Below are 27500 nucleotides of genomic sequence, written 5' to 3'. Positions count from 1 at the left end.
TGGTGGTGTACGAACGAATCGGCGGTCTCAAGAAGTGGGTGAGAGAGGGATCTAGTAATGACTTTGAGTTTGAAACGAATATTTTTGTGTTCGTGGATAGCTCACACGGTAGAGCCACGCTCTCACCTGCCAGGCGGAGTTATCGTACCAATAAGGTCGCAGGTTCAAACCCCACCACCGCCGCGAAAAATTTTTATTCTCTATTGTCTTCTGGCACTTTTCTATTCACTTCATATCTTGTTGTTACCAACATAAGTGCCTGCTCCACTCACTTTTCTGAATTAAAAAATTCACCCCATACACCGGAGCATACTCAATGTCTCAATCGTTTCTATGTTATATGTTTGTGTTGAGAATATTGGCTATTAAGCTTAACTGCTGGTCAAAATTATTCGCGATGGTGGTGTACGAACGAATCGGCGGTCTCAAGAAGTGGGTGAGAGAGGGATCTAGTAATGACTTTGAGTTTGAAACGAATATTTTTGTGTTCGTGGATAGCTCACACGGTAGAGCCACGCTCTCACCTGCCAGGCGGAGTTGTCGTACCAATAAGGTCGCAGGTTCAAACCCCACCACCGCCGCGAAAAATTTTTATTCTCTATTGTCTTCTGGCACTTTTCTATTCACTTCATATCTTGTTGTTACCAACATAAGTGCCTGCTCCACTCACTTTTCTGAATTTGTAACACACCAACTTACGTGCTCAGACAAACACATTTGGTTGTTACAGTAACGTGAATGATATCGACCTCTCTCCGATCATTGTTTTTGTTTTTCTACCATCAAATTGGTGACTGGTTATCATACGATCAATTATAAACGATTAAGTTTACAGATAGTTTTCTGTGTCTGTTCTTTCGATCAGGCGGTAGAACAGTGCATATTTTATTTAGGCAAATGCGGTCGATAGTAAAACCTGATCTTCAAATAGGTACAAGTCGACCCCGACATAATACTATATTGAGGCCGAGTCAAAATCTGGGATTTAACAAAGCATCTTCTGTTGTTTTCCACATAATGATTCAAGACACATATATCAAACCGTTAGTTGTGTTTGTTTGCTAGTCTGTTGTTATTATAGACTCTTGTATTTAGATGCTACAGGAAAGCAGCGAGCACATCATTGGGAAAGATACTCCATCTGTTCTTCAAATATGTTCAATACGTAGACCCCTTATATAGCTTTTACATCATAAAGGTCCCTGGTCAAGCACTTTTGTCTACGTCATACAAAGAGCTTTTGTGCTTTGTCTTAGTGATTCTCCAAATGCATTTCAATATCACTTTTCTTTACATAACCACTAACAAGGAGACAATCTCAATGCACATGTTAAAATATTATTTTAGATTTATCCAGACCATTTCCACCTTGTTTTCTTTGTAATTTTTTCCGAATATATAAAATGCGTGTTAAACGACAATCTTTATTCCACCAGATACCACGGTATGTAAGGATCTTCTTCCGGACTGTGAAAGTTATGGCGGTCCCAGCGTCTGTCATAGTTACACTGCCTGGGCCAGTGTCAGATGCCAAAGATACTGTGGGTTTTGTACCGTAACAAATCCAACACGTGCACAAGAAATTCATGATTCAAAAAGGTATATTACTGTGATGTTTCATGAAACGAATTTCCTCCTGTAAAAATTCTAGTTTCCATTTCTTTACCTATTAGTTATTAGCATTATCCTTTTTGTGCGACTATATTACGCTCTTGTGGTATGACAATCGCCATCTGATCGGTCTAACCGTTCTCAGATGCAGAGCTGCCAACTCGAAATGTCAAAAATTCGTAGTTTCCAAGCAGTTCCAAGGGAAAAAAAGTGAAAAGGTCAAAATAAATAACACAACAAATCAATTATTTGCCCTCAGCATAATCAAAATATGCTCCAAAGTCCTAAATACAGTTTCTAAGCAACCAAACTCTCATTTTCAACAAGATTTATTGAATCAAAAACGTCTATGCAGATCTCTAGCTTGAGCCAAAAATTCGTAATTCTATCTAACACTAGGAGGTCTACATATGTAAAATGAGCTCCTGACCTTTTACATCGTTAAATTGCAACATCTCGTCCTGCATGTTAAGTCTTGCTGTTGGCTAGGGACCACTTGTAAAGCGCTTTGAGCACTTGTAGTGGACATTGCTCGATATAAATGCTCAAGTTTATTTTTTCGTTGATTTTCGTTTTGGTTATTTATTTATTTGTTTGCATTTCTGTCTCTTTTTCTCTTATATTTAGGGGGGTTGAGTTCAAGTAATAGTAGTAGTAGTAGCAGCAGCAGCAGCAGCAGCAGCAGTAGTAGTAGTAGTAGTAGTAGTAGTAATAGTAGTAGTAGTAGTAGTAGTAGTAGTAGTAGTAGTAGTAGTAGTAGTAGTAGTAGTAGTAGTAGTAGTAGTAATAGTAGTAGTAGTAGTAGTAGTAGTAGTAGTAGTCGTCGTCGTCGTCGTCGTCGTCGTCGTCGTCGTAGTAGTAGTAGTAGTAGTAGTAGTAGTAGTAGCAGCAGCAGCAGCAGCAGCAGCAGTAGTAGTAGTAGTAGTAGTAGTAGTAGTAGTAGTAGTAGTAGTAGTAGTAGTAGTAGTAGTAGTAGTAGAAGAAGAAGAAGCAGCAGCAGTTGTTGTTGTTGTGTTGTGGTTTTGATAGTGATTGCAGTAGTATTTAATGATAATCTTAACATTAGCGACTGTGTTTTCCTTTTGTTTGCTAAGAGAAGCTCATAATTTGTGTCGACATGTATAATCGGATGGGGGAAAAATGCTTATCGGTATAGCTCAATTCTGTCGTTTAGAAAGGGCTCACTTTTTTAAAAATATAAGACCTAGCAATCCTTTAACAAGCGAACCAAAACAAATTACCAATTCATATCATACTATTCGCTTGTTATGCCTCATTTTTTCTTGCAGTTCTACACACTTTAGACTTAAATTTCAGGAATTGAACTGAGACATACACATTATCCAAATTTGAAATGCTAGAGCCAGACCATTATCGTCTCTAGGTGATAATGAGGCAGACCAAAACAAATGACAGATTAATTCACCTTTGTTTTACTATTCTTTTACTTCTCAGATGTCCACGTTGGCGTTTACCTGCCGAATGCTCTTTGGAGACCGTGGAGTGGTCACAGTGCCCGATGCCTTCCTGTCCTGATGGATAAGTTTTAACAGCTATTCCACAAGGAGGATGATGCTAAACAACGACCGCATTGACAATGATGATATTACCTATATCAACAGCGGAAACAACGACCACAATGACGATAAAAAATATCTGTGTGTGGATTTAGAGAGAAAAAAATATATTTTTCTAGTCCTTAAATATGCATCTGTAATGATTAAAAAAGAAAGATCTCCCACATTCAAATTTCTGAAATGATAGCCAAATCCGTGATTCAATCTCTATTTATGCTTAATTTGAGTTTAATATAATTATCACTTACGATTACTCACAAATAACAATAATAATAATTATCATAATAAGACAAAGAATCATGATAATAATAATAATAATAATAATAATAATAATAATAATAATAATAATAATAATAATAATAATAATAATAATAATAATAATAATATAATGATAATAACAATAATAATAATAACAATAATAATAATAATAATAATAATAATAATAATAATAATAATAATAATAATAATAATAAAGAACATAAGGGTCAGCAAGCTGTTGAAAGGTTGCTTCGAGGGTCCTAGTCACAGCTACTATTTCAAGAAAATGTTAATATCACGGCAGTTTAAAAACCATTAGGACGTTGGTATAGAATACCCCGATTTAAAATAAAACGGAGAAACTGGTCAAAACCAAGTCGTCTACACAATATTTATGGGTAAATAGTAACTGGTCAAAATCTGAGACACTGAAACAAAACAAAACAAAACAAAAATAAATAAATAAATAAATAGGAAATACAAATTGCTGATCACATACATTATATTCAATTGCATTCGTTACGTTCAAACCAAGTGAGACCTCCGCAATTCTTTTTTTAAATTTTATGTTATTTACCTTTTTTAATCAACATTACTAAAGACATCGAGTACACGGATGTAGCGATATAACGAAAACTGAACGTCAGTCATTTGGACCTCGTTGTATCCGCGGTTTACTGTATCACAGTAAGTGGTTGCTCTGTGCAGAAGACGATAACATATCATAAATTATATGTTTGAAATATAATGACTGCATGCTCCTCTAGCTTGAATACTAGTTGTTTTAAAGACTCGAGACCATTTCTGGCTTCCAATTATGTAAATACGAGTAGAATGGATATACACCCGATTCTTGTAATTATATCTTTTTTAGAAAGTGTTGAAAAATAATAATTTATAACGAAACGGAAACTGCCAGCGGTAACAGAAACGGCTGTAGCAACAAAAGAAATTAACACACACACACACACACACACACACACACACATACACATACAGCACAGACCTCTATAGCAATATCAATAACAGTTATCACTAATACAAAAGAAGAGAAGATAAAAGACAACCGCAATCAAAATGGCATTACACGCTATATCAAGTCCTAGTTTTCCTGACATATTATTATTGTTATATCCAAATAATGTGTTTTCCTTTCAAAAGACATACAATGAGATGAAAGCCTAAAATTAACAATTGAATGAAAAGTATTTGTCCATTATCAGGTTGTTTTTTTGGGTTTTTTTTTTTTTAGAACATACATATTATGACATGGTATGTTAAATAAATTGCGCCAAAGCTAAGAGTGTTCTTAGATGTGAATTTTACACTTTTTCGAGGTCTACCATTACAATGGCACGCAGTACATTACTAAGCTCCTGCTAACGACGAAGACGACGACGACGACGATGATGTGATGATGATGATGATGATGATGATGATGGTGATGATGATAATGATAATGATGATGATGATGATGATGATGATGATGATGATGATGATGGTGATGATGATGATGATGATGATGATGATGATGATGATGATGATGATGATGATGACACATGTTATGTTGTTATTAGTGATACAGAGTGACTCTACTCTTTTTGTTCCTAAACCCTTGGGAGTGTATGTAACCAGTCCTTTGTGGTACTAAAAATGATTAGGTTACATAAAGGTGGCATTGATATTTTAGTAACAAGATGTCTTAGGATTACGGGATGTAAAAGAGCGGGGATGGATGATCTGCTTGACGACCAGCATATTTAGACTAAAAATAAGATACCATCACTACCAGATTTGAACTCAAGACCACTTATTTGAACTTCGCGGTCACTGGTCACAGTTAATACCTTATAGAGTTAATTATTATTCAATCCGGCAAAAACCGACAACGGTCAAATATTCATGGAGGAGTTATCAAGACTGGACTCGCTTAATATTTAAATCGCAGAGAAGGAAATGACAGGCTTGTCAGTTTCGCTGGCTTTTTTGAGCTTTAATTTTTATAATTTTGCCACAAAAGAAAGTTTGTATAAATTGCGATTTGGATCCTATCTAATTTGCGGGTGGAAATCATTAACATCGCCCTTTGTTTGGTAAAAATCGGACAAAAAATTATGAATTTGGTGATGAAAAATGGCTTTGATGACGACTATTGTAAGCATTTAAAAAAAAATGAATAATTTAAATCTCCGTTATTTGTGGGCCGATTTTGTCATTCTTGGTATTATTTTTATTGCAATTAAGAGATAGAAACTTCAGAGTTATTTTTTATTATTCGAAATTGTTACTCTGCACTTTTTTATCCCCGCGAAAAATGTTAGGTAAATAAGAATATTACCCTTTTTGATTCGCCGCTGCCGTCTATTCTTGTATAATACTGAGTCAAGCGGCCCAAAGTCTTGGACTGATCACAAGCTCTCTAGTCGGTCGTCCAAAACAAAGACGCGACAAGCTGCCAAGGTAGGTACAAAACTATCTAGAATACAAAAAAAAAAAAAACAACAACAAAAAAACATCAAAATTAAAAAATGCAATGTGAGGAATTTGAAGTCACGTTTTTAATATCACATGAAAAAAGAACATTGGTCTTTATTTCAGAAAAAATCTGTTGAAAACCAACTGTTTTACGGGTAAATTTGATTTTAAAAGTAGCTTTCGTTTATTTTAGCTTTTGTTTTTAGCAACTTTTTTTTTATTGGCCGATTTCTTGATATATATATCTTTGTTTATATCTCAGCGAGATGAGATCAGTGATATGCTTTGTTTCAAATGTAACTAGAACATAAATTGGCAATTTTACCTATCAGCCGATGTCTGGCTAATGAATTCATCAAGGTGGTGATTGTAACGCAACCGAGAAACAACCATTGTCAAAAATTTCAACGGTGATTCAAGGCATAATTGACAGGTGTTGACATGTGAGCTGTCAGAGCGACCAATCGTTGAAGGGTCAAGATTCTAAAAATGTCAATCGCTCTTCGGTCAAAAAAAAACCTCAAGAACTCACGAGAACAAATAAATATGAATTATGGCGATGAATGGAGCAATCAAATCGTTTCCTGGAGGAGTTTATTCATGAGTGGCCGTAGAAAGCGAAAATGCGACTGCAAACATCAAATAGTCTAGGCTTAAATCATCAAAGGATGTCTATTGGCATGACCATATAGTTATAGCACGGCTCATATACTCAACAGTTGCAAGTCTATAATATTTTGCAAAAATTAAGCATACTAATTACTGGCTCCGCTGTTTTATGCATTTTAAAAATGAAAAATATGCATCAAGATAAGGTGAATATGCATGCAAAAAAAGAGTAAAAATATGCAAACAAAAAAAAAAAAAAAAAAAAAAAAATGGAAATCACTCGTCCGAAATAATGCAACCATATTCAATAAAAAATTGAAAGATAAAGTTAAAATTCAACTCGTACATATATTAAAAGTAAAACTAGTGACATGAGCGTTACAGAAGGATACATAGATACATTACATTAAACTTTAATTCAGGACATGTTAAGTAAGAACTTTAAATTTAAATTTTAAATCGGCTTTAACCCCCCCCCCCCCCCCCCGCGCCCCAAAGAAAAAAAAAGCAACACACAAACAAAATTAGAGCATTTATATTATATAGAGCAATAGAAACTAAGCGTGCTCAAAGCGCTTTATAAAGATTCCCTGACCAACAGCAACACGTAAAATGTAGGACGAGTCATGTTCTTTGGTCTATGATTTTGTTGTACTATACCACTTTCTGCCATTTTGCAAAACATATTTAGGAGATTGTAGATATTTTGTAAATAAATTGCCATTTTGAAATTGTTCACAGTGTTTGTTTTTAAAAACCACCATTCGATTTCATTATTGTTGTGGGGCTGCTTCCCGTAAAAGCAGAACGTTGAGAAGTTAAAAGGTAAATATAGCATTGATGGGTAGTCCCATGGCTGAATTGATGGAAGTATGTAGCTTTGTGGTCTTATGCTTGACACTCGCCACCGGACCAGTAGGTACCTGGTTCGAGTCCCGCTGCAGGCGACGCAAAGACAAGTCTTTACTCATATTCAATCATCGCGCTCTAATGTAAAAGACATATTTTATCTGCACTGTGAAAGCACATCTTACATTACGTCATAGATGTTTGATTACGTTAACGTGTCGATGTTGGCTTAGACCCCTTTGTAAAGACAGTAAGTGGATAGTCATGTCATATATTATGAGCAATGGAAGTTAAATACTCTGTCACCAAGATCAGTAACAGTGGTTAGACTTAAATGTTGACAAGTCGTGTGATAATTATAATAATTATTATTATATTTATATATTATAATAGCGAACACTTTTGAAAACGAAATAATACAACGTTTTAGAACGGGGGGTACCTACTGTATTACTTTCAACGACCCTGTTTCAGGATGATTACCAAAGAAACTTGGTCAAGTCAAAAGTCAAAACGACGAAGAAAGTTTTAAGGAAGTTTTCCAAACAAAAGTCGTCGGACTAACAAAAAAACTAAAAGTGTCATTGGCTTTGGTCCCCATCAAATTATGGATTTCGTATGATGGAATTTCGTTTAGGATTATGTTACTCTAGTTTTCAAAGGAACTGAAAACCTGAAAAAAATAAAAAGTTGTCATGAAAGTTTGAAAAGTTGAGCCTAGTTTTGGGAAGGCAAGGTAAGTTTATTTTCACACACTCACAAACCATATGACTGTCTATTGTTACAATGTGAGAGAAAAGAACACTTATAATATACGCTTATGTATTTGAGATAGCAATTTTCATCATCTCCGGCCTTGCTTATTCGTGTTCGCTTCCTCAGTTCCTCTGGTATTCGTATTCATATTATATTAATAATAATAATAACCTAATTTTGTTTCAACTACTTATATGTTTCAGTTTTCCTTGTAGCTTTTTAATTTTTCAAATGATTCTGTTCATTGATGAAAAACAAAAAAGCCTATTGTCATTGAATAGTCCCCCCCCCCCCCCCCCCCCTTTCGACCCAATAATAATAGGGCTGTCATTATTCCCAGACGCCTGTCTGGGGATAATGAAAATTCGTTATCCCCAGACAGGTGTCTGGTGATAACAAAGTTTTGTTATCCCCAGACGCATGTAGCAAGTGGGCAGAAAGATTTTATGCAAAATGCCAAACTAGGCGTGAAAAATACCAAATATTCTGGAAAATATACTAGTGGTTGTGTCCCAAAACAGTTAATATATCAAGTGATATTTAACACAAGATGAAAGTAAATAGTGATCAAATGTCAAATCCAGCTCTTTAAAAAAAAAATATTTTAAAGCAAATGGATCAATGAAATTTCTTTTGTTACTTTGATCTGAAAACGTCAAACTGGCAATTCGACTTTTTATTTTCAACCAGGAAGAAAGTTGTTAATCATCAAATCTGTTCATAGTCTACCAACCATTAAAATTTTCATTACCTACCTACCTGTTAACTTTATTGATCATCTCTTGTTTCTATAATTTGCTCATTCTTGCCACAATTTTGGGGACGACCGGGAATAATTTTTATTTCGCGGACGAATTCCTAGGCCATGGTGTTGTTCGCCCCAAAGCCCAAAACCGACACCTGTTAATTTCCTGTCTGCTTCGCACAAGACAATACAATTTAGTATCACACGTCCACAAAACTAGATCCAACAACATATTTTTATTCGAATCAGAGATGAAAATAACTACCAAAACAAGGAAGCAAAAAATGGTGGAAATATGTTTAGCTCATATATGAATTTAAGATATTCTGATAGCGGTGTGGATAGGCAGCTCAGTGGGTTAGGCCACCTTTCATTTTACTCCTTTTAGCTGCACAGATTCGAACCAGTCGCGACCGCCCCCCCCCCCCCCCCCCTCGCACATTTTTTTTTTTTTTACTTTTTCTTTCTTTCTTCCCAATTGATTTTCATTGTTTTCACTTTTGTTCCGAGTTCCGAGCAAGAGTTTTTTTAATCAGTTGAATTTTTTATTTCTCCGATAATATTATTTCATTATTTAATTTGCTCTAGATCTATTATTGTTTTTTTTTTGTTTTGGTCAAATGATAATAATAATAATAATAATAATAATAATAATAATAATAATAATAATAATAATAATAATCATAATCATAAGAATAATAATAATAATAATAATAATAATAATAATAATAATAATAATTGTAATATTTGTTATTATTATTACTATTACCATCATAATCATTATTATATTATTATCAATAATATTATTATTTTTATTATTAATACTCTTATTATCATACTATCACTATTATTTTTATTTTTATTATTATTATTATTATTATTATTATTATTATATTATTATTATTATTATTATTATTATTATTATCATTATTATTATTATTATTATTATTATTATTATTATTATTATTATTATTATTATTATTATTATTAACACTTATCCCTGCTCCGAGGGAAATCTCTCTTTTTATTTTTTTTTTATATTTTGACCTAAACCTTAGAGTTTTTTGTTTGCTAAACCTTTATGTAAATGTTCCGTTTCTGAACATGAATTTCTTAAATTGTTTTTATTTTTAATACAATTATTGTTTTTGTTTTTCTCCTCTATCTGACCATTTGGTCGCTCTCTGAATATTTCTGTTTGTTTGCTTTTTAATTATTATTTGAGATTGGAGTGGGGACGAATATATTTGCTAGAAACTAGAAAAAAAACCAAGAGAGAGAGAGAGAGAGAGAGAGTGTGTGTGATAAAAAAAAAAGAGGTGGGGGGAGGATGGATGGGACATTTATCCCTTTCAACGTTCTGTAAAAAGAAGACAGAATTTAAAAAAAAAGAAAAAAAAAAGTGACGTTACCAGGATTCGAACCCACAACGTCGATTATGGTCAAACTTCCAGGGCAGACGACTAAACCATTCGGCCATGACACCCACTTCGAAGTCGACGCATATTGTGTATATGTAGAAACAACTGATTTTAATGTTGGTTAATTTTATGTTTTTATAGATATTTTATTAACTTTCCTTATTTCTATGTGCATCTGGAAACATTCCATATTCTGGAATTTGGATAATTGTTTAAAAGAGCGGAGTTTCAAATATGCGTCTGGGGATAATCACAGCGTAATAATAGCGCCAGCCCTGTGATAATGAAAATTCGTTATCCCCAGACACCTTTCGGGGATAACGAAAATTCGTTATTCCCAGACACATATTTGAAACTCAGCTCTTTTAAACAATTATCCACATTCCAGAATATGGAATGTTTCCAAATGCACATATAAATAAGGAAAGTTAATAGAATATCTATAAAAACAAAATTAACCAACCTCTTCTTTTCTTTTTTTTTTTGAGCGAGTCTATTCTTTTCTTCTTTTTGTTTGGCCTTTTGTTCCGTTTCTGAGCATGAATTTCTTAAAATTGTTTTTATTTTAAAAAATAATTATTGTTTGTTTTTTTTCTCCTCTTTCTGACCATTTGGTCGCTTCCTGAATATTTCTGTTTGTTTGCTTTTTAATTATTTATTCTTTTTAGACACTTTTTGAGATCGGAGTGGGGACGAATATGACAATTTGCTAGAAACTAGAAAGGAACCAAGAGAGAGAGAGAGAGAGAGAGAGAGAGAGAGAGAGTTTAAAGAAAAAAAAGAGGTGGGGGGGGGGGGGGGAGGATGGATGGATGGGACATTTATCCCTTGCAACGTTCTGTACAAAGAAGACGGAATTTAAAAAAAAAAAAAAAAAAAAAGTGGTGGAACCAGGATTTGAACCCACAACGTCGATTCTGGTAAAACTTCCAGGGCAGATGACTAAACCATCCGGCCATGACACCCACTTCGAAGTCGACGCATATTGTGTATATGTAGTAACAACTGATTTAATGTTGGTTAATTTTATGTTTTTATAGATATTTTATTAACTTTCCTTATTTATATGTGCATTTGGAAACATTCCATTTTCTGGAATGTGGATAATTGTTTAAAAGAGCGGAGTTTCAAATATGTGTCTGGGAATAACGAATTTTCTGGGGATAATGACAGCCTAATAATATTTATAATAAAAAATACAAAACCTCTTTGACTTTGACTCTATGATGATTCATCATTTTGTGTCCATCAAGCCAGTTCAGAAATTAATCTGTCTTGACTTTTCTTCAAAGACTTTGATGATATAGATATCAGTGGCGTGACACTGTTGGTTGATTTGGTGCCATGCACCATATCTAATTTCTTGTTTAGAAACAAAGACAGTGTGATTTTTGAAAGGTAAAAATTGAAAGAAAAAAATTAAGAAACCATCTTTTGTCAAAGGTTTGACACATACTGCCTTTTTTGTTTGTTATTAACACAGGTCACATCAACAATATTATATACATGACATCATTGCGTGCAATGAGTTGTGACCAGGGACAAACCTCTCTCCCTCTATTGGTTCCTGGATGACAAGTGCTTTCTTTTTTGTGATAAAATGATAATAATAAAGTGAAGTTAATCATTTTTACCGCGTTGATTCCATATATAAACAGCTCAAGGCGTCTTTTGAATACAAAATATCAATGCTACAGTTGCATGTCATATAAAACATGCATCAGAATACCAAGAAAAATAAACAATGGTTTTACAAAAACAAAAGAACTTGAGCTTTTGCACAATATCAACTAAACATACTCAAATCGCTTTACAAAACTTAATCTTTCAAATATTTTCTAATAAAATAGTCTTAATAATTATGTTAAAAGAAATCATCATTCCCATGACAGCCATTTGACTCTGAAAATGGGCACAGCCTTATCACCTTAGTAGAGCACGTTGTGGTCAACTGTCCTGATAAAAAAGCAGGACTGTCCTGATTTGGCAATCTGACAAAAAATCAAAGAAAGAAAAAAATTGGACTGTTTATGTGTATGGAAATGACCCTTACAAACTTACATGTCCCGGTTTCTTTTTGACTAGAAAATTAAAACAATGAGCAGAAAAAGGTCTAAATCTAGAACAGGGTGATTAAAAAAGAATATGGCTATTATGTGATATCTAAAAAAAGAAAAAGAAAATAGAAAACATCAACTTGGACACATTTTGTAATACATATCTTCAAGTTTTTATTTCACGTTTTATAAAATGCTCAATGTGGCCACCACCGGCAGTGCGGACAACATCAAGCTGATATGAGAATCCATCCATGTTGATTGCAGCTATTATTCGATCTTTCAAGTCTGGAAGTGGTGAAATGTATACTTGGTCTTTAACATACCCCCACCTTCCACAAAAAAAAAGTCGCACTCCGTAAGGTCCGGGGATCTGGCAGACCAAACACAGAGAACAAGGCACATCTCCTCCCAATCCAACGCTGAGGCATGTTTTCAATCGCACAAAAATTCAACTAACCTGATGTTATATTAACGTCAGCTGTAAAATTGACACCCAATCAAACTTAGATGACTACTCTATCAAATAACCACTAATTCAGTCCATTACAATGCTATAGACTTAAAGTAACTGCGTAATTATTTTGGTGTATTCTTTTAGAATCACCCTGTATTATTTGTAATCCAAACATATTGCTCTTTTGGGTCATGATGGTAATTGTGCATTCTTTTGTCCAAGTTGTTTTCCTAGCCGCATTATTCTGAACAACTTGGAGGTTATTTGTTTTCTGTTTGGCCACATTTACCAGTGAAGAGTTGTAATAGTCTGACTTTGAAAATACAAAGGAATTTATCAACACTCTTATTTTTGTTGGTATATGTTTTCTGATTTAACTAATCGTTCTTATGATTTCTAAAATCGGTTAATTCAAACTTTCAATATCATCACAGTATGGAGTAGAACTGAATATTTGAGTGTCATCTGCATTAAACTGATATAAATGATAAAATTTCTGATAACACTTGAGAGTGGCTGCATATACATAGTAAAAAGGACACAGAGGAACACCAAATTTCAAGGAAGGCGTATCGGATATGACATTACTATAATCATGACAGTCAGCCAACGATCTGTCAGATATGATTGAAATTAGCTCAATGAATATAATGCTATTTATACCAAAAATTATTTCAAGACCAATGAGCTGTGGTCAATAGTGTCAAATGTTGCAGATAAACCCAAGAGATAGAGAATGATCAGCTCATTTTTGTCTGCATTTCGAATCAGATGGCTGAATATTCGAAGAAGTGCAGTCTCACTATAGTGGTGCTCCTTGTATGCCTACAGAAACTGTTTTTCGAGATCTTTCTTTTTGATAACATGTTGAGAGAAGAAATGAAATTTTCCAAAAGCTGATATTGTGATATCCGTCTTTTATCCATCCTTCTGGGAGAAATATGTACAATCTAGAGAGGACAATGTCATCTCATAATTCCAAGTCATTTATTATCTACAAGGTTTGATTTATTTTGTTAGAAAAGGTTGGTCTTATGTAGTTTGAACTATGAGCTTTTGAAACCCTGTGCAAATCAACATTTTATATATTACGAAAAAAAAATTTAAAAATTATGCCCTTTCACCTTAACATCATAATATTGTCGCCAATACATTCCACAAAGAAATATAGATAATTCAAAAACAAGATGTCTGATGTCAACTGGAATCACCCACGTTGTCCAAGTGAGCAAGGGAAAAAACAAAAGTGCCTGAAGCGGGTCACAGTGCAATGCCTTAACCACTCGGCCACTTCGCCCCCCTTGAAACCCTGTGCAAATCAAGATATTATATTTATAGATTAGGTAAAAGGTATTTTTTTAAAAATGGGGGGGGGGGGGGGGGGGGGGGGGGGTGTGGTATCAATGGAATGAAATTTGAGCATAATAGTCATAGTCATTGCCAATTTTCTTGATAAATGATAGCTGCCACATTAAGATATCCTAAAATGATCAGGTTTTTAAAAATTCATATGGGTCTTGAATATTTTTAATCTATTGACAGATTATTAAAACATAATATATTTAGAGTTGAACTAATCACCCCTATATCTAATTACTAAAAGTTGGAGACATTGCAGTAATTAAGATTCACCATCGGCCCTCATTGTTCAACCAATCAGGTTATGCTAAGCTTGTAATCATGCTGTGCTTTAAGTGTGTCATGCAGGCCCTCATAGTACACACCAAATTGCATTTTTACTGAACTGTTTTTTTTTTAAACTCATTTTTACCAAGCAGTCTTTTGCAAAAATAATAGATAATATGTCTGTCATTTTATTTGAGTATCAAAGACTATAAGTCTATTACTATTTGTGGAGTATCTATATATAATAAAGGTGAGAATGAGAAAATGATGAAATATGAAAGTGTCAAATAATTTCAACTATGGCTTTTGTCATTTGTCAAAGATTGGCTGTTTAGATTTTTATCTCAGATAAAACAAATGTAGCTCCTGATTTTATTTATTGTTTTTTTTTTTTTAAGGTTGGAATTAGGATTTTTATGGTTTTAATTTTGACATAATATTTTGGCCAGGGTTAGAAAAAAGGAAAATAAAGAGGCTCTAGAAGCCCGATTTTTTATTTTTTAATTAGAAACTTTAAAAATTAAGTTCAAAGTTATTACTAGATTATTCCCCTCGAAAAAAGTTACATAATTTCAAATTACTCATAAATTATTTTTTTTTAAAAAAATCCGGCTCCTAGAGGACCTGCGTATTTGTATGACACTCATTTGTAGAAAGTTTGAAGAAGATTGGTTGAAAACTGAGGGAGGAGATAGGTTTTTAGTGACGAAAATTGCAGTTTTGAGAAAAACGCATTTAAAAGTCAAAGTAAACGCGTTTAGGGAAAAACTCTCCTCTCGCTCTCTGATTGGATTGTGACCTCAAGACATAATTAAGAACAAAGTGATTGGTTGTTGAAGATAGGGGAGAGTTTTTACTTTTCATTGATATGTTTTTGCCTTTACCTAGTTATAAAGACTATTTGATATTCTTTCATGAAATCAGTCCACTGAAACTAAAAATGGGCTTGATTTAACCATACTATGGGTCACAAAATACATTATTTTGAGTAGAGAAAAACTAAAAATGAAGTTCTCATGCAATTTTTTATGCAGACAAATGGTCACATGACAACATCCCACCAAAATCTAATTTTAGTAAACTGGGTCAAAATTCATCATTTTTAGTGTCGCTCCCCCCCCCCCCCCCCCCCCTTAAGGGAGACTGGAATAACCCAGGCATCAGCTGCAGTACAGCGCCGCAAAGTGAGCTAAGGCGAGGTGACTTGATCAAAGCTACACAACAAGGCGGATAGTCGAACTCGGTCCATTTTGAGTACAAAGCAAAGATCATACTGTTGAGCCATGCAGCTCCTAATGGAAGTGATACATGGAAGTATTAGAGGTCATTATTGTTTTATATTGTACAAAGATAAATAGAAAAAGCTAGATCCTGTAAAGTTGGGCAAACAATTTATTCGAGGTTAATTATGGCTTGATTGTATACCACTGAGTTAATTTGATTTAATTTTTATATTTATTTACATTATTTTTGTTTAAAGAAAGAAAAGGTTGAGAAAGCACTTCTTCTTAGTCTTGTGGAAACCTCCAATATTGTCGAGGATCACTCCACAGTTTGTAGTGTTTTACATTTTAAACTTGCTAAAACTCTGCACATAATACTAAAACCACATAGATTAAAAAGTCACGTTGTGAACTCCAGCAATCGCGTGAAGGCATGTTGGCAACCGTTTTCAGCCACTTCAGCTGGGAGGCTATTCCATAGTCGGGCAGTGGAAGGGAAAAAACGAATACATGTGGGCGTCTGTTTTTGATGTTGGGATGGTTACTCTTGCTGTGTGTCCCCTCGTATTTCTTGTGCCGATATCTTTGATGTCGTTTGGAAGTTTAAGGCACGAATTTTTGTAGTAGATCTTGTGGAACAATTTAAGTTTATCTATCTTTCTTCTCTTTTCCAGAGGTTCAAGGCCAATCCGTTGTGATATTTCAGACGCACTTGAGAAAGGATCGAATGTGTTTGTGATGCGTCTTGCTGTTTTTCTTTGGATGTTTTCTAAGGTGTCGATGTTTTTCTTTGTATATGGGTCCCAAATTGAGCTGCCATACTCCAAAATTGGTCTAACAATAGTTTTAAAAGCAAGGGTTTGAGTTGTGATTGGGCATCTTTTTAAATTGCGGGTGATGTAAGCGCTTGTTTGATTTGCCTTTGAAGCCAGGTGACATATGTGGTCATTCCATTTGAGGTTTTTAGCAAACTCGATGCCAAGCTATTTTGCTGTCTTTACATGTTCCAGGTTTTGACCATGAAGTTGGTATTCAAATGTTATAGGTGCTTTCTTATTTGTGATGGTTAGAACATTGCACTTTAATACGTTAAATTCCATTTGATTTATTGTTTCCCATTCTTGTAATCTAGCTAGATCGTCATTTAGTGTTTTGCAGTCGTCTGTTGTTTTTATCTGATTATATAATGCTGTGTCGTCAGCAAAGAGGCGCACTTTTGACCTTATACCTCGTGGAAGATCGTTTATGTACACTAAAAATAGGACGGGCCCAAGGACTGAGCCCTGAGGTACGCCCGATGTCACCATCCCGATAGTGGAAGTCTCGCCGTCGACAAGAACTTGTTGGGTGCGATTGTCCAGAAAAGTTGCAATCCATTGTAAGGTTTTGTTCCTGATACCAACGTCATACAATTCCTGGATTAACCGATGGTGAGGGACCTTGTCGAAGGCCTTGGCAAAGTCCAGTAGTACTAGATCAATTTGACCACCTTTATCAATAGCAGCTGACAGATCATGTGTTAATGATAGAAGTTGAGTTTGACATGAGTGGTGCTTCCTAAATCCGTGCTGTTCATCACAAAAAATACTGTTAGTTTCGAGATATTCAGTTATTGAGGATCTCACTATATGCTCCAACAGTTTGCAGCAAATGCAGGTTAATGAAATTGGACGGTAGTTTTGAGCCCTGCTTCTATCACCTTTCTTGTAGATGGGTTGGATAAGAGCGTGCTTCCAAACAATTGGTATGTCTCCCGTTTCAAGAGAGAGTTTGAACAAATGTGTGAGGGCAGGTGCAAATTCGTTACTCAATATCTTTAAGAGACGGGATGGTATTTTGTCTGGGCCACATGCTTTCTTTGGATCTAGAGTGGCGAGGAGTTTGGAAACGCCCTCTACTGTCACATTGATTTCGGCCATAGTGTTGGAATCGTTTTCTTCGCCTTGTAGTTGTTGAGTGGTAATTTTGGTATGAGCTTTTGAAGCAAAAACAGAGCAGAATTGGTTATTAAGTATGTCTGCTTTTTCCTTTGCATCAGAGTATAATACACGATCATGCTCAAGGGGCGCTATACCAACCGAATCGCACCTCCTAATTTTTATAAATTTCCAGAGCTTTTTGTTTGAGTCTTCACTAACAAGTTCCTTAACATGATTATGATAGGCCTTTCTACTCTCTTTTTGTGTTTCTTTTTTCAGTCGGGCATAATTGTACCAGTCTTTCTTACTGTTGGACTTTCTCGCTCTGCTCCATGCCTTTTGTTTCCGTCTAGATAATCGTTTGACGGTGGTGTTTATCCATAGTTGGTGAAATTTCCTTGAGCTATTAACATTAAAAAAAAAAAAATCGGAGTACTCGTATAAAACGAAATACATTTTGGTTTTGTTTGCAAAAATTGCTATTTTTATATGCCACCTTGAAAGAAGTCTATGACTCCCCCCCCCCCCCCCCCCCCCACCCCAAAAAAATCTGCCGGAACAGTGTATGCCACTGGTTGCTAGTGCCGTTTTTAGACTGTTCGATAAATGTTCTGTCTCGATCATGTTCATAGATCTTAGATTTCTGATGCTTGAAGATTTGCCTCATCCACTTGTCAATGATATGATTGTTTTTAATAATCAAGGCTTAAAAAAGGAGCCGAGCCCTGCAAATGACATGTCCATCTTTCCATCCCAAATCTCTAAGGTAGACCACCCTATATAAAATCCGTACAATTAGGAAATTTAGTCTCCAATTAAAAAAAAAAAAAAATCATGAGCAGCTTTACGTCATTAAACCTTATTGAAAATGAAAGTTTATACCAGACTACGTAATATTAAGGATTTTGGAGTGTTATTTAATCATCGTCTGAGCAAATTGTTGATCTTTAAAGTTAACTACAGTGACTACAATTTTTATCTTCGAAAAGTTATGAAATTTTAAATTGTCAAGTAGGCAGGTCTCTCTTAGGTTTTGTAACACATTGGACGTAGAATGACAATATGAATGGGCCCGTTCTTGATTTCTTTATTCTTTTTTCTTCTTGTTTTGTGTGATCTATAGATAGAACGATGATGACGTCACTCATGTTTTGTTATTGTTCTTTTTATTTTTTTTTTGCCATCCATGTTTATGAGTAATTCTCACTAAATTGTATTAACCAGACTATACTCCCATATTATAAGCAGTATCTCACGTGAAACATGAGATTTCAGTGGTCCCTGAAGGGCTGTCATGCACGGAACCAATTTGACTACTGATTCATTCTTGTGAGAGACAAGGAATTAATACAAATGACCAAACCTGGTCCTATAAACTGGCTTGTCCTTATTAGATTATCTGACCAAATCAATAAAGTGCGCTTAAGGGATGTCTCACTGCTTCTGTCTCGTCTTATCTTGACTTCAGGACAGCTTGCCAATCCTTGTAAACACACACACACAAACACACACACACACACACACACACGCCCACACACTTCCATCTTATCGTCATATCCCTCTCTCAAGTTTATTCCACACTCTCATTGGTTTTTCTTCTCCCTCTTTTATTAATATAAACACACAAACACACATACATATTAAAATTGCTTTTTTTCAGGAACATACATACATACATTATACATACATACATACATACATACATACATACATACATACATACATACATACATACATACATACATACATACATACATACATACATACATACATACATACATACACACACGCGCACACATTCACACACACAGTCCCAGCAAACAAATAAAACTAAAAACAAACTGAGGTATGTATTGTCCCCACCGGTAAATAAACGCTTCCATCTTGAGAACATTGAAACCAATACCCAGAAAAGGGCGCTCATATGTAGTGCTGGGATTACCCGCCCAAATAATTACCCGGGTAATACCCGGGTAGTGGCCTGATTACCCGGGTACCCGCGGGTACCCGTGGCAGGAGTGACTTTTGTCCCCAAAATTTTTTTTGTGGGGGGGGGGGGGGGGGGGGGGGGGGGTTATTTTTAAATTTTATTTTTATTAATTTTTTATTTATTACAACAAATGAAGCGAAACTGAAGTAAGAAACAATTATAATTAACTACAATGAAAAAATAATAAATAATAAATAAAATAAAAGTACCTGAGATTCCTTTAAAAGATAAGAACTAATATAATATAGTCTTAACCTATTGATTCCAAAATTGAATCAAATGTGTGTTAACAAAAAAATCATTGTAATTGAAAAATAAAGTAGGAAAATCTTTTGAAAAAATGTCATGTAAATTTAAATATGTAAATAAAATTGTATTATTTCCAATTTTTGTTCAAAAATATTAAAACCGCCAAAAATGATCACTCTCAGTTCGGTTTCCATTTGTTGAAGCGGGTACCCGTTACCCGCCCCTTTTACCCGAGTACCCGGTTTAACTTTATTACCCGCGGGTACTCGCGGGTACCCGGGTACCCGCCCAGCCCTACTCATATGACACGATAGTGAAGAAAATGCGTTAAAGTCCAATTCCGCCCCCCCCCCCCCCCCCCCCCCCCCCCCCCCCCCCCCCCCCCCCCCCCCCCCCCCTTGCCACTCCACTCACATCGGACATCCCTTCCCGCCTTCCAATACTGTATCGCATAATCTCAACCCCCCGCCAACCGTCTTTCACTGTCTGTCTCTCCGTTTTATCTCTATGGTGTAACTAAAACCTAACTACCACTGATACCGATACCTACCTCATTTCTCCTCCTTTTAATTTAAAGCGCGTTGGTATGCTAGTAAAACACCCTTTGATTTTTATTTATTTATTTATTTCTTTTGCTAGAGAAATGCTATTTCATATACTTGCCTGCCGATAAAATTGCCCTCTTTGGCCCCCTCCCCACCCTTGTCAAAAAGTCTGAAAACCGAAGTTTCTTAGAAGCTGGGGGACGATTTTATCAATCAATTTAACCAGTGAACCGCCGTACTCTAGAAAAACATGTATTTAAAAATTTGACCAGAAAACTCGTCCTTCAAATTTTGATCGATTTAAATGACCCTCATCATGGCAAAAGCTCTCAAACCTGGGACCTCGGCCATTTAAATCGGTCGATATTTTGCTCAAGGTAAAAAAAAAAACCCAAAAAACCTGATATGGGACTCGAAATCTGGACTCTCAAGGCTGCAATGCCTAAAACACACGGCCATTTCTTTCCCCTTTGTGCGCTGTCACACGATTATTAATTGCTTTTACTAATATTATAAACGATAGTATTTGATCCTTTACTGATATTACTTATTACAGTATCGATCCCGCACGATGTAAAAGATACATAAATGTCTTTTTTCCCCCATTATCCTTGTATTTTTACCTCACAGCTACAGCACAGTTGGGAGTTGCCTATTGTCGTATATTCCAACCATCCGTACTAATTAAATACATTCACAGCATTGGATATCCCAATAGCCGCTGCCGCCTATTCATTGTTATCCAGTCAATTCTCCCCAACAATCGATACAAATTGCATTTTTTGTATCTGCCAGTTCCACCCCTGAACCGTGCAAACTAACCCCATGTGTTTCTCGGACTATCCAAAGAATGAATAAAGGAGAGCGAGAACAGCCTTTTCATATTGAAAAAAAAAAAAGCATTTCGAGCTAGATGCTCCCCTTAATTTAACCATCGTATAATATTTTTGACTTACAAAATTGTATCGCATTTACTCGCAATGCTCTGTGATTTCTGTCGTCAGAGTTTTAATCAGCTGTAAATAGAAATTTATATCAACAAAATCGTCTCATTCTCATATTCCTGACCAAATAGAATTAATTTGGAAGGAATTTAGATGATAGAATTTTACTGTTCCATTTCTTTTCTTTCTTTTTAAAAAGAATGCTTATTTTATTTTTAAAGAAAGGAAGAAACGATGACCTTTTATTCGCTAGGGGATGAATTATTTATTTATGTATCTATGATTTAAAAAAAAAAAAATTTGAAAAGAAATAAGAGTTGATGATCACTTTGTTGCTAAATGATGACGGTTGTTGTCTGTTCTTTTATATTATTTCCTTCTTAAATTACTCAATTAGTTTTGATAAATTAAAGAAAGAAAAGACGATGGTCAACTCGGTGCTAGATGGATGGAAAAAAATGAACTAGAAATAAAGCTGTAACGAGGAAACCAGTCGTATCTTTACGTTTCTTAGTACTAATTGAAAGAACATTCTTTTTATCGTCCCCCCCTCCCCCCCCCCTCTCTCTCTATCTCTCTCTCTTTTTTTTTTTTCTCTCTCCCGAACCCCGGTCTTTTAATTTGTTTGTTTTGTTTTGTTTTAGGATCTTATTTTCTCAAAGTACGTTTGAACAGGCGTGGTATAATGACTGAGCGAGATATATTCCAACCAGCTCCGACTTGTTTTCATGCTCCCTGTTTGCCATTATTTATCTGTCTTTGCCACTTTACACTTTCATCGTCTGGAGAAGACAGTCCCCTTACGAACCAAATAATGGTGTCTTTGTTGCCTAATTGACCCACTCCAGACACTACAACGCGGCTTCTTCTTGTTCTTGTTGACGTTGTTGTTGTTGTTGTTGTTGTTCTTCTTCTTCTTCTTCTTCTTCTTCTTCTTCTTCTTCTTCTTCTTCTTCTTCTTCTTCTTCTTCTTCTTCTTCTTCTTCTTCTTCTTCTTCTTCTTCTTCTTCTGTTCCTCCTCTCCTCCTCCTCCTCCTCCTCCTCCTCCTTTTCTTCTTCTTCTTCTTCTTCTTCTTCCTCCTCCTCCTCATCACCCCTCCTCCTCCTCCTCCTCCTCCTCCTTTTCTTCTTCTTCTTCTTCTTCTTCTTCTTCTTCTTCTTCTTCTTCTTCTTCTTCTTCTTCTTCTTCTTCTTCTTCTTCTTCTTCTTCTTCTTCTTCTTCTTCTTCCTCCTCCTCATCCCCCTCCTCCTCCTCCTCCTCCTCCTCCTCCTTTTCTTCTTCTTCTTCTTCTTCCTCCTCCTCCTCATCCCCCTCCTCCTTTCCTTCTTCTTCTTCTTCTTCTTCTTCTTCTTCTTCTTCTTCTTCTTCTTCTTCTTCTTCTTCTTCTTCTTCTTCTTCTTCTTCTTCTTCTTCTTCTTCTTCTTCTTCTTCTTCTTTCTTCTTCTTCACCTTCTTCTTCTTCTTCTTCTTCTTCTTCTTCTTCTTCTTCTTCTTCTTCTTCTTCTTCTTCTTCTTCTTCTTCTTCTTCTTCTTCTTCTTCTTCTTGTTGTTGTTGTTGTTGTTGTTGTTGTTCTTCTTCTTCTTCTTCTTCTTTCTTCTTCTTCTTCTTCTTCTTCTTCTTCTTCTTCTTCTTCTTCTTCTTCTTCTTCTTCTTCTTCTTCTTCTTCTTCTTCTTCTTCTTCTTCTTCTTCTTCTTCTTCTTCTTCTTCTTCTTCTTCTTCTTCTTCTATGTTTTCATGACGGCATGTAACCTTGTAGGGCGATGAATAACCAAGGTGAACACGCCCCGTTTTACTATTTATTATTAACTTGGTATGTACCATCAGTAGTGAACACGATGTTATTCTCGGTTTGTAGAGGCAACATCGCTTATTCGGTACAGTTGCTTATTTAACAGAATACCCCATCTTCCTCCTCATCTTCTTCTCCCTAAGCATTGATAAATCAATGGTTGGCAAATACATAAAATAGATTTGTATGGTGAATGAAATATTCCTGTCTAGTTTATCTGTTTAAAATGCATTACATAGTTAATGCAGTGAGTTTGTGCGGTTATGTGATCGAGTGGTATGTCCGGATGGGAAAGTCCAGGTTTCGAGTCCCGCTCTGAGCGGGCATAGGTGAGTCCTTGGAAAAAGGCTCTTTATTCACATTCTCTCACTGTACTCATGTGTAACATGAGTATCTGCCTTTAACAGATTTTTCCTTGTAAGATTAAACATAAAATGAATATCGCCTAACAGTAGCAGGCGTTGTGCCTTTCCTATATTATGTTAAGCGTTGCTGTTGGCTAGGGACTCCTTACAAACCTGATTACTACTACAAACACACACACGTATTCGTAAAATTACGAAATTTTGGTTCCAATTTCCGAACTTCATGGATATCTCTAAATCATTTAATCTTGTTGAAAATCAATTGATGCCAGAGTACATCATTTTAAGGATTTTGAAGTGTTATTTAATCCTTGTGAGGGTAGACTGTTGATCTATAAAGTTCACTACAGAGATTATGACTTTTATCTCCTAATAATTGCGATGTTTTGAGATTTCAAGTAGGCAGGACTGCCCTTGTAAAGCGCTGGAACACGTTTCGTGGATATTTCCCTATCTAAAGGCTTTAGTTTTTTTGGATTTTTATTCTTTTTAGTTTAATTCTCTTAATTTATAGCATGCGCATATGAAAGCGACATTGTGTTTAGAGTTATCAGATCTTATGAGCCAAATGTCATTGACAACACTTTCAGTCTCGATGATCATAATCTTATTGTACATTTTGACAAATTGAATTTTTTTTTGTAAATCTAAAGCTCCAAAAACCACGGGACAAAATCGTCACCAAATTTCGCATGGTGTTTACTGTTGACATTGTGATGCTTATGCTTTTATCGATACATCAGATTTGTTTCGTCATTTTACATCGAAAATAAATGGAGGCCATCATATTTAGCTAGTGGGTTGTGTGTCAATCTAGCAAGTGTGACAATCAGTTGGGAGTACTTACATTGAGTCAATACCAGCTAGTGGTATTTATTATTTTAATAATCAATATATAATATAATCAATTTCTTAAAATTTATAACATAAAATCATTTTTCGCTCTTAACACTGGGAAAGAATTCTACGATAAGTGAGCGAAAACATATAAGATATGAAATGCAGAAAATATATCTCTGTATCCAAATAAAAAGCTCCGTGGAATCTCTTATGAAAGTCGAAACATGTATTGTCTATAAGACAATAGAAAATGAGTTCAAATGTTATTCAACACTTGAATCTTAAATTTTGAGTTGATTGGCTGATCATCGCGTTCATTGAGCGGGCAACTTTCGGTGAACGAACAAATGTGCTTTTATAGAATATATATATGATGAAACTATACAAATAGCATAGTAAAGAGATGCTCCCTGAAAGCAGATTGCATTTAACAGATATATCTCCATTCGCTTCGATCGCAATCTTCACTATCGGTTGTTTTTCTTTAAAATATACAAACTTAAATAATGATATCATTTTCATTGGTTTTTTTTTAAATGTTTGTTTGATTTTCCACTACGTATAACATTGAATTATTCCCTATCATTAACTCTGTCACCGAACGAATATCAGACAACGTTATTTTAAGATAGGCTTGGTTTTCCAATTAAAACGTCAAATCAGTATTGAAAGTGAAATATGGACGTTGTTACTACTGCCCGAAATAACTCATGTTTCATGTTACCCTCTCTTTGCCTCCCTCCCTCTGTCTATCTATCTATCTATCTATCTATCTATCTATCTATCTATCTATCTATCTATCTATCTATCTATCTATCTATCGATCTATCTATCTATCTATCTTCTATCTATCTATCTATCTATCTATCTATCTATCTATCTATCTATCTATCTATCTATCTATCTATCTATCCTATCTATCTATCTATCTATATCTATCTATCTATCTATCATCTATCTATCTATCTATCTATCTATCTATCTATCTATCTATCTATCTATCTATCTATCTATCTATCTATCTATCTATCTATCTATCTATCTATCTATCCATCCATCTAACTATCTATCTATCTATCTATCTATCTATCTATCTATCTATCTATCTATCTATCTATCTATCTATCTATCTATCTATCTATCTATCTATCTATCTATCTATCTAACTATCTATCTATCTATCTATCATGTCCCTATATCTTAATTTTTGACTTCAACAGTGAAGTTCATCCATTGATCTAGATTGTAAACTTTGCTAGATTTAATGAACTCTAAAATTCCGAAATTATTTACGCAAAGATCGTCTCTAACCTTTTACAATTAATTACTTACGACTATAGTTCATTTAGAGATGTCAGATATTACGTACATATGATTTCCCCTCGTAAAGGTGTTGGCAGTTCTGTTTTTAAAATACTCCTGTTACAGACTTTCGGTCGACTGTCTTTGTTTGTCCGATTATAGGCGTGACCATTGATAGTTTGCATGATGGACTGGGTCATAGAGTCGTGTCAGTGTAAACTTTGTAAAAGGAAGTTTGTAGAAGTGTTTGGCGAATTGATGGAAATGAAAGATAGTCAGTCAATTTCTTGCTGTCGCATTTCTTAACATGTTTAAAGGCAATGTGATAAATACGTACACACGTTCCAGTTAAAATTGATTTAAAAGCACAATATTATACACATCTATAGAAGTATGACTTCAAAGTAAAGTATTGTTACAATCTAGGAACAGCTTTGCAAATGATTCATGAGAAAATAAATGATTTTATGAAGGAAGGACCATATTATTTTAATTTAACTGAAAGCACGATTTAATGTACCATGATGCCCTAAATATATATACACATTGTTGTTCATGTCCAAATATGATTGCATTGTTCTCTCTATCCCATCACTGCTTTTGTACTCCATATCGCATTATGTACAGTATGTCATTTGCACTGAAAAAAAAAAGATTTGAACTCTCTGGCTGCATAATTTTAATTGTGAATAACAGTCAATGTAATTTGTAATCATGAGATAATAGAGGAAACGCTTGAATATTAAACATTTCATACACCATGATTTGGATGATGTTAAAAAGACACCATTGTCGACGTCTACTTAACACAACTTTTTAAAGAATTGAAAACCATGATTCGTGACAAAACAAAACTAAAGCAGCATTTTGCAATGACGTTTTAATTCTGACTTTCCTTTTCTGTTTGAAAAGCCTTAATATAACTCTCCCATCTTCTTTTGAATGGGAATATAATATGGACCGAGTCATGCATTTGTACTGGATACATATTGTTTGCTCATTCCTGCCATGGTGTTCTTATAACGCGTTTTTTTTTTCTTTATGAAAAGAGTTTTATCAATACGGTATAATTTTCATTCTTTTAACCGAGCATTACAATTTGTTATAGATTGGCGTTTTAAAAAAAAAGAAATTTTAATTTAAAAAAACCAAAAACACTACAACTCGGCGGAATTCAACCATTGGAGGCTTGTTCTCATAACGGCTCTAAATTGCCGACATATGAGTAAAATGTGGGGTTATGATTCAACCACCGGGTACTACTGCTACCATTTAATATCAATGGGGTTTGAAAAAAAAATTGTAATAATTAAAAAAAAAAAAACCCACAAAAACAAATCTCGTTCGTCAAAAGTTATTACGCTTTAAAGCAGGCATATCACCGTCAACAACCTCTTGCAACATTTCAAATAAAGTAATGATGATAACAGGGAAATAATTGATGAACCGGGGGGATAAGATAATATCTGCAGTGGCGCTATGGACCAGTTTATATGTCTATAATTGATGTGCTGGTTTTGTGACAAATCTATCTGGTGAAAGAGAAAATAAAACAATAAATATGAAATGGGATACAGCGGCGTAAACTACGGGCCGATCCACCTGGTCCTCACGAACAGGCTTTTTTAACGGATTAGTTTTGCGAGAATCGCTGTATCCTCCTAAAATGATGATCCACATTTCGCAGCTTCAGTCAGTGTCCTGTGCAAATTTCTATTCACGTTCGAGCAGAAGAATAGGCAAACTTGAGATTTTATATCCAGTAAACGTGCTCAAGGCGCTTTACAAGGAGTCTCTAGCCAACAGCAGCACTTAACATATTGACCGAGACATGACGCCTCTTAGGCGATATTACAATATTTTTTTCTGACAGAGACCACGCTGTTAACG

General features: G+C 35.0%; 2 protein-coding genes across 4 annotated transcripts in view; both read left to right on the top strand.

Moving 5' to 3' along the window:
• Window positions 1-3221, top strand: part of LOC144963978 (matrilin-1-like) — a 16597-nt gene extending 13376 nt beyond the window's left edge. Inside the window, exons 12-13 of the mRNA XM_078897921.1 lie at window positions 1437-1599; window positions 3067-3221. Of these exons, the coding sequence (XP_078754047.1) occupies window positions 1437-1599; window positions 3067-3154 (251 nt within the window). The 3' untranslated portion in view covers window positions 3155-3221. The remainder of the gene's footprint in view (window positions 1-1436; window positions 1600-3066) is intronic.
• A 4551-nt stretch (window positions 3222-7772) lies between these two features.
• Window positions 7773-27500, top strand: part of LOC144965282 (polypeptide N-acetylgalactosaminyltransferase 5-like) — a 171470-nt gene continuing 151742 nt past the window's right edge. For 2 of the 3 annotated variants that reach the window (XR_013643988.1, XM_078900460.1), the window contains exon 1: window positions 7832-8115. The gene's annotated coding sequence lies outside the window, so the exon portion shown is untranslated. Of the gene's footprint in view, window positions 8116-27500 lie in introns of all 3 variants that reach the window. The other variant, XM_078900461.1, reaches the window with a different exon arrangement.

The sequence above is a fragment of the Berghia stephanieae genome, chromosome 2, assembly GCF_034508935.2.
Source record: "Berghia stephanieae isolate SIO BIC M18660-M18661 chromosome 2, UCSD_Bste_1.3, whole genome shotgun sequence".
Lineage (NCBI taxonomy): Eukaryota > Metazoa > Mollusca > Gastropoda > Nudibranchia > Aeolidiidae > Berghia > Berghia stephanieae.
Note: the sequence above shows the minus strand (reverse complement) of the source record. Positions and strands in the feature narration are given on the sequence as shown.